General features: G+C 46.0%; 1 protein-coding gene across 2 annotated transcripts; it reads right to left on the reverse strand.

Moving 5' to 3' along the window:
- Positions 1 to 328: 328 nt before the first annotated feature.
- On the reverse strand, positions 329 to 3,820 carry LOC133169674 (uncharacterized). Of its 2 annotated transcripts, none has more exons than XR_009718433.1 (2): positions 2,755 to 3,820; positions 329 to 2,661 (listed from the first exon to the last, which is right to left on the reverse strand). XR_009718433.1 is itself a non-coding variant. In XM_061302063.1 (2 exons), exons 1-2 carry the CDS (start codon positions 2,930 to 2,932, stop codon positions 2,035 to 2,037), a joined length of 717 nt encoding a protein of 238 aa, XP_061158047.1. In that variant the 5' UTR covers positions 2,933 to 3,587; the 3' UTR covers positions 376 to 2,034. The 2 variants fall into 2 exon arrangements, 1 of the variants encoding a protein (XP_061158047.1); XM_061302063.1 differs by having other exon boundaries at positions 376 to 2,661; positions 2,843 to 3,587.
- Between the last annotated feature and the right edge of the window lie 4,899 nt (positions 3,821 to 8,719).

Below are 8,719 nucleotides of genomic sequence, written 5' to 3' on the forward strand. Positions count from 1 at the left end.
TTATATAGCTATACCTGGGGGGGCGCGTGTGACCCTGGGGAACAGGCTTTTTTTTTGGCAGTACTAGAATAAAGTGTAATTGCGCATCTACTACAGCAGGCGGCAGTGGCGCTCTCATTGTTACTTCTGTCACGTTTGCGACAGTGCAACATTTTACGACTTACAAGACAAGTTAGGATAGTCACGGTGGGGAGGGGGGGGCGCGAATAGTTTTCTTCTTGCTAGGGGGGGGCGTAACAGAAGATAATTGAGAAGCACTGTTTTAGGACAATAAATTGGTTAAATTTTGCGCATTATACACGAAAAAAAACGGTAATTTATTGTCCTAAAATCTGGGGTGCGCATTATACATGGGTACAAAAAAAATATATATATTTTTATTTTTTTATTTTTTTTTTTATCCGGATATGATACGGAGGCCGCCATTACAGATGCGCTTTCTTCTCTGCTGTTCACTTCAAACACGCTCCATACGAACACAATGCTCTCGTATCAGACGCTTGCTCGATCACCTGCTCGTTTGCTGTCAGAACGTACCCTACACAAATCCGAAACATTTCTTCGCTATCGAGTTTGCTAGCGCATGCGTAGTGATACTGACCGGCAGAATAACATCCGGTTGTTCCCAAAGATGATCTTTTTTCTGAAATAATTTTACGTTTACGGACTTAAGTAGGAGTCAAAATTTGGGTGCGTATTATACATAGGTAGAGGCTTTTTTCCAGCATCGACATGCCATTTTTAGGGTGCGTATAATACATGAGGGCGCATTATACATGGAAAAAAACCAATTGGCAATTAATTGGTTGCCATGGTAACGTGTCAATTGTCACATGGATAACTGACGAGCCAATGGTTATGAGATCAACGTTTGTTTTATTTGGTCGAATAAACGCACCCAGTCTTCATTTTTTTACGCTAACCGTGCTAAGCTATACTAACAGGAAAAAGCTGTGACTATTTTGATTTGAATTTCGTTCAGGTGCATTACAGATACCAATAAGCATCAACAGACGCATTCAACAATGGTGGGGAGGCACCCAGCGGACTCGCTAACATGTCACACCGTTTGTCAAAAAAATGCAAACATTGGATATTGTGGTGAATTCTCTTTGGTGGTCAGCTGGTCTTCAAAAGCAAGCGGTGGAAAGGTGTCTGGCTCGGGGAAGGAAAACTTCAGTGAGACACGGCTGATTGGGGAAAGATTTTATTCAACCGATGTCAGAATTGAAGTGTCTCTCTCCAGCCAAAAGTCTCAAGTCCCCCCAAGTCTTCCCGCCCTCGAATATTATACCCCACGCCCCCACCTCACGACGGCTGCTGGATGACCTCTGACCCGCCAGCCTGCCTTGCTGATTCTACACAGATGGCCAACCGCTGTATCTATACATCCTGGCAGAGGCGTAGCCAGGAATTTTTCCAGTAGGGGCGCACGCCCACAGGAAAAAAAATCTAACATCACCCACGCCGTTCGCTGATCGCTAAAACAACATCCGGGTCGGGGAGGCAAACGGTGAATGGATAACATCGCGCAGATAGAATAGCGCAAGCACGTTGGCGCAGGACCGAAAGAAAAAAACGGCATGAAAATGAAGAATCGAAAAAGCCAGATTTTTTTCAACCGGGGCGCACGGAGTCCGAACCGGGGCGCCCCGGCTTGGCTACGCCTCTGCATCCTGGTGCCAGGAAGTCTGCCTTCCTGGACCAGGCCCCATAAAATCCCACACGAGCGTGACCTGGTCACACTTAAGCTTAGAAGTGAAACCAGAATGATACCAGAATAAAAATATACTACAATACGTTCACCTTTTTAGGCTCAACAACTTCAGAAGCAATTGTCAGGCCAATCCAATTGGTTAAGTCTCACTCCGCTCTTAAGAAGCATCTCCAGCTAACAGGCTTTACATGGTGGTCATGAGTCGGAGTGAACCTGTGACAAGCGGCAGTCGCCCCGGTTGGTCTTGGTGATGCGGTGGTGGTTTCCACAGCGATGGACATCTGGGGTGGATACCGGGGGTGGTCTCTTGCAGGCTGTCAGGGGGCCGGCGCCCGTGTCTTCCAGCCCCCGCCATCGGACTTCACTCTGCCCCTGTAGGAGTGGCGACTCCTTACGGCGTTGTGCTTGCAATGACTCTGCTGTCGCTGCCCTGCTTCGTCCGGGTTTGGTAATCGGGACCTTGCGAGGGCGGCTAGTACCGAATTTGGCTCATGGCTACCGTCCGTTTTTGTGTTTGGTCTTGGGAATTTGTCCCTGCCCCGTAGCATTCCGATTACCTCAGAGTGGGACACGCTCTGTGTTATGGGCAAAGGCTGGCGCCGGGGAGCATTACAGTGGCTGCCCGCTTTGGTCTTGGGGCAGCCAGTACGAGAGACGGGGGCTCGACACTGAAGCAAACGGTAGATGTAGTTGTCCAGATGTCTTTGAGAGAGGGTGTGGGCGGGCCGAGGGCAGCTCTGCCGTACGATAGAAGGAGAGCCGATGGGTGCGGACGATTCCTTGCTTTTGGTCACCATCTCTAGGGAGGCGGCCGGACGCGGGGGCCGAACCACCTCGCTCACTTTTGGGACCAAAACGGTACTGCGGTACTTAGAAGGGGTGGGGCCGGAGTCGCAGGCAGAACCAGGAAGTGAGGCATCACGTGGAGCAGCCACCGCTCTCGTCTGGAAAGATGCGACATTAGAGAATGATATTGTGAGGAAATTTGAATGTACAGGTTACTTCCGAGCAGCACAATACAATTGACAACCTCTAACCTGAACTGAAAAGCACAACAAAACTTGTTGTTGGGTCTGCACACCACAAAACGCATCAGAAGATGGAGTCAGGGTCAGAAAAGTATACCGTTGTTGGGGCGGAATATATCCGGGTCGGCCATCCGACAGAAACACTCGGTGAAGATGAAGTCGGGCGAGTTGGACACGGATGCCGCATCGCTCAACTCATAGAAACCTGACGTGCACAAGTCGTCAGCTTAGCCACACGACACGCCCTTGTCATACATGTGCTCCTCCGACCAGAACTGGCCCGTCTGTCCACTTCCTGCTGGTCATGTGATGTTTCCATTTGGTCACGTGATGCCTCGTTGTCTAATCGCAGCTCGCTGATCTGACGGCTCAACTCGTGAAGCTGACTCACCAGCCCAGCATCCCTCCTCTGACACACACATACCCATACACTTGCGCAGAAGCGCTCCCTTTCCCGGGGTGGAAAACATTTGTGCTATGCATCCTTGATCCAACCGCATGTGAGCAACACAAACAAAGGTCTACTTCCAGCAGTGGGACGTGTCTAAACCAACACCGGCTCTAAGCAGGGGCAAGAGGGGCAACGCTCCCTCAAACAGATGTTCTGCCCCCTCGAATCAAACTTTTAGAAGTAAAAAATCCGCTGATAGAAACACACGTAATCAGCCCCCTCTCTTCTCTCATGTCGGTGCAGTGTGTGTCCTCACACAGCCTGCTGTCAGGACTCCGCGCCCCTCCGTAAACATCCAATCACTGTGAGTATGCAAATGAGGCAAGACGCAGCCAGAGAGTGTCAAGTTACAGTCAGCGCGGTAGGAGTTGGAAGAAGCAGTAAAAACTTCACCAAACTCGTCGTAATGACCCGTGATATCAAAGTCAAGTCAAAGTCTGCTTTATTGTCAACGTCTTCACATGCCGAGACACACAAAGAGATCGAAATTACGTTTTCTCTATCCCACGGGGACAAGACATATTACACGATAGACAAGACATATTACACGATAGACAAGTAAACGACGCAATACAAAAAACAAGAAGGCACAAACAATAAATAATAAGTAATAATAAATAATAAATAAACAGATAACACAACAAATAAGAGCCAGTGTGCATACAGACAGTAAAAGTACAGGACGCTACGCGCAGAACGGGGAAGCAAGTTCAGGATCCTAACAGCCTGGAGTATGCAGCTGTTTGAGAGTCTGGTGGTGCGGGAGCGCAGGCTTCTGTACCTCTTCCCAGAGGGCAGAAGCTCGAACAAAGAGTGAGCGGGGTGACTCACATCACTCACAATCGTGGTCGTCTTGCGGGTGAGATGGGTGGTGTAAATGTAATTCAAGGAGGGGAGCGGAGCACCAATAATCTTACCAGCCGTGTTCACTATGCGCTGCAGGGCCTTCAAGTTGTAGTCAATGCAGCCGCCACCCCAAACAGCAATACAGCTGGAGAGGACGCTCTCAATGGTGCCGCGGTAAAATGTAGTCATGACGGCCGGAGGAGCGCTCGCTCGCCTGAGTTTCCGCAGGAAGTACACAAACATAGTACACAATATACATACAAGTAAACAACACAAACAAATAAAAACAAGAAGGCACATAAAAGGATCTCATAACAAAAATACTATAAAATATACAAAAAACATGGAAAAAAAAAAGGTTTTCCTTCTGAATCCTTTTTGGGGGGAGATATGAGTGAGCCACAAACTATGTACAAACTATGACATACAGTAGATCTGTGACAGTACAAATTGCTCTAGAACAGTGCTTCTCAATTATTTTCTGTTACGCCCCCCCCTAGCAAGAAGAAATCTATTCGCGCCCCCCCTCCCCACCGTGACTATCCTAACTTGTCTTGTAAGTCGTAAAATGTTGCACTGTCGCAAACGTGACAGAAGTAACAATGAGAGCGCCACTGCCCCCTGCTGTAGTAAACGCACAATTACACTTTATACTAGTACTGCCAAAAAAAAAGCCTGTTCCCCAGGGTCACACGCGCCCCCCCAGGAATAGCACCGCGCCCCCCAAGGGGGGCGCGCCCCACTATTTGAGAAGCACTGCTCTAGAATAATTGCGACAATTTAAACAGAAAGTACTCCATCTTGCAAAAAAATTGTCTATGCCGAAGTTCCTCTTCTTAAAATGGGAGCTGAATAAATAAGAGTGACGAATAAATAATAAATAAACAAATAACATAATAAATAAGAGGAGCAAAAATGGAGCAAGTGTGCATACAGCATCTGTTGTCTGTGTCATGTGTAGCTTCCCCACAAACAAAGCACAAGTTAGATAAATCATCTGTGAAAACAAAGACAGAAGAATTGCTATAGTACTTCCCTGTGTAAAACTTAACTGAGTTGTATAGTATAGCATTGATAGCACAGTCAGGACCATTCTTTGGGTGGCAATAACATCTCTATTACTTACCAGGCTCTAATAGAAGTGTGGTGGCAATTTGCAGCCTGTACCTATTTACCGTTTTTTTCCGTGTATAGTGCGCAATATTTTACTAATTTATTGTCCTAAAATCTGGGGTGCGTATTATACATGGGTACAAAGAAAAAAAATTTTAATTTTTTTTTTTTTTTTTTTTTTAAATAAAGTCATGGTACAACAAAACCAACAACGGGACTGACCGACAAAGTCGTGGAACAAAAAGACAGGGTGACATTACCAAAGACAGGAACAGAATGACAGTAACACATGCAATGATCCAACGGTGAGCGAGGGGCAGACAGGACTTAAATACAAAACACGTTACATCGATTGAGGTGACACAGGAAAAGCGGGGTGACACGAACAGAAACTATGGCAACCTAGACACATAGCAAAACTGGGGACGAGACATGACAAATCTCCCCCGAAATAAAACTCACCTTTCTTCTTGTTTGTTGTCAATCGGGCATCGCATTCAGCCATCCTGCCCAACACACTTAGTAAAATTCATAATTGACGACACATCGTTTGATGCGATGGTGCAATCCTCGATGGTGTGTTATTGTCAAATATTGTTTGTTTTTTAATCTCCATCGCGGACCGGACGTCATACGGAGGCCGCCATTACAGATGCGCAGAACGGTTGCGCAAGACACGTCAGCTATATAAAGAGCGAGAGTTCAGTTCTCCACCTATTAGTTTCAATTCGCAGTTTAATTAGCAGTTTCAATCAGCAAATAACAAAATGCGTACTACAGGTAATATTTTATTTCACAACACTTTGCCTTGTTCCTTTCGTCTCTGCTGTTCATTTCAAACACGCTCCATACGACCGCAATGCTCTTGTATCAGACGCTCGCTCGATCACCTGCTAGTTTGCCGTCTGTCACAATGTACCCTACACAAATCCGAAACATTTGTTGCGGCTCCGAGTCACGACGAGGGGCAAGTTTTGGTTTCCAAGGTTGTTTTTATTCCTCTTCAACGTCTCTCCCATACAGAGCCGCCTCTTTCCCCTGCGCACGGAGCGCGGTGGTGCGTTTAGGGGCAGTCGGAGAAATCAACGCCAACAAAAAAAATGACATCCAGCCTAGTTAAGACCATACCAAAGACTTTAAAAATGGGACCCATTGCCTCCCTGCGTGTGTGACGATCTTTGGGACTTAAAAAAAAAAAAAAATAATAATAATAATTTAAAAAAAAATTAAAAAAAATTCATAAAAATTGGGTGCGTATTATACATGGGTACAAGCTTTTTTCCAGCATCAGCATGCCATTGTTAGGGGTGCGTACTATACATGGGGGCGCACTATACACGGAAAAAAACGGTACATCATGTGCTTTTGCTGAGAAATCTATTTCTTTATTTGAAAGAAGATGTTCTGCAAACTGAAAAAGACAATGTCAGATGTTTACAGTGCATAAAGAATGCTTTAAATGTTTGCCATCTTTAGCCTATATATCACACAAAAATATCTGCTGTCAGACAATAATTTGTTTTAGTCCTTTGTTGTATGAACTCTAAATTAGTTTTCTAGTTTTGAGTAATGTTTGATTAAGGTTTTGCATAATTAAGTGATATGAGTTTGGTAAATCTAGTCTGTAAATCAAATGCATACTTTCAAAGCAAATACACCACGAGAGGTTGAATCTTGTTGCCAGTGCCACAAGTCCACCTGGAAACATTGCACCCTTTCTTGCGCATGAACGCCCTGAAATATAAGAGCCAGTACATATTATCACAAATGTCAAGTTTTATCCGTCAATTACATAATTTGTATTGGTAAAAACAAAAACCTAGTCCACTTTCAAAAGAAAGTGCACATCTTCAGTTAAATGTTGATATCACATTCGTACTCTGACTTTTAGAAGCTGTGCTTACCGGGTTGATTCCAGGCATTTTGTAATGTCCATTTGAGACTCACCAAGAGGATCAAATAGTAAGGAACTTTTTTCTCTTGGCATGATTGCCTATATTTTAAACACAAAAAATGAGGTTTTATTATTCATATGCATGAATTATTAAACATTTTGCACATAACTATATATTTTTTGCTGTAATGTTACTCCTCTTGTGGCATTAAAACATTTCTTTACCGCCAGCTTCCAATGCTTATGTGCAAGGGAGTGGAGAGTACAGCCAAGTGCGTAACGATAGAGACCTTTATTGCGGGTGGGCGAAGCTGGAGCCGGCGCTGGATCGGCGATCGGCTTGGAGAAACAAGCGGTTCTGCTGTATCTTCGATTTCTTCACGGACGTCAGTTTGTCGTGGACCGGAGAGCGAAACAACATCACGGGACAGACGGACAATCTGGTCTGCGCTGGCGGCGTTGATATAGCGCTGTCCATGAGGCTGTGGCAGGTGGCGGCGATTCCGCTGATAGGGGGGCGTGGTCCTGTCACAGGTGGCGCCAGTACGTGACAGAACCCCCCCCACAAGGGACGGCTCCCGACGTCCCCAGAGCACTAAAACACAAAAAAAATCAGAAGGCAGAGGAAGGCAACCCCCCGGACGAGTACCGTTTTTTTCCGTGTATAGTGCGCCCCCATGTATAATACGCACCCTAAAAATGGCATGCTGATGCTGGAAAAAAGTCTGTACCCATGTATAATACGCACCCAATTTTTATGATTTTTTTTTTTTTTTTTTATGAAATTTTTTTTTTTTTTTTTTTAAGTCCCAATGATCGTCACACACGCAGGGAGGCAATGGGTCCCATTTTTATAGTCTTTGGTATGGTCTTAACTAGGCTGGATGTAATTTTTTTTGTTGGCGTTGATTTCTCCGACTGCCCATAAACGCACCACCGCGCTCCGTGCGCGCACGGGAAAGAGGCGTGCGGACGTGAAAAAGGCGGCTCTGTATGGGAGAGACGTTGAAGAGGAATAAAAAAAACCCTGGAAACCAAAACTTGGTGATTTCAAGTTTCATTTCGAGGGACATTTGTCACGTCTCGTCCCCAGTTTTGCTATGTGTCTAGGTTGCCATAGTTTCTGTTTGCGTCGCCCCTCTCTTCCTGTGTCACCTCAATCGATGTAACGTGTTTTGTATTTAAGTCCTGTCTGCCCCTCGCTCACCGTCGGATCACTGCATGTGTTACTGTCATGATGTCTGTTTGCTTTCTGTTCCTGTCTTTGGTAATGTCACTCTGTCTTTTTGTTCCACGACTTTGTCCTGTTGTTGGTTTTGTTTAAAAAAAAAAAAAAAAAAAAAATTAAAAAAATTTTTGTACCCATGTATAATGCGCACCCCAGATTTTAGGACAATAAATTCGTTAAATTTTGCGCACTATACACGGAAAAAAACGGTACTCCGTCGAAACGTCTGATTCCTCGTCGGACGCAGGATCGATGGACGCGGGGGCAGATGACTGCGGCACCGGCGGACAAGGCCGCCTCGGGCCCTTACCCTTGGGCCCCTCAGCCGTCCTCGGCTGTCCGCACCGGGGGCCCGGGTGACAGCGATGGAACTCCGCGATGAGCGAACGGTCGAGGATCCAGCAGCGCGGGACCCAGGAGCGGTGGGCGTCGTCATAGCCCT

Source organism: Syngnathus typhle, linkage group LG16 (assembly GCF_033458585.1).
Source record: "Syngnathus typhle isolate RoL2023-S1 ecotype Sweden linkage group LG16, RoL_Styp_1.0, whole genome shotgun sequence".
Taxonomy (NCBI): Eukaryota; Metazoa; Chordata; class Actinopteri; order Syngnathiformes; family Syngnathidae; genus Syngnathus; species Syngnathus typhle.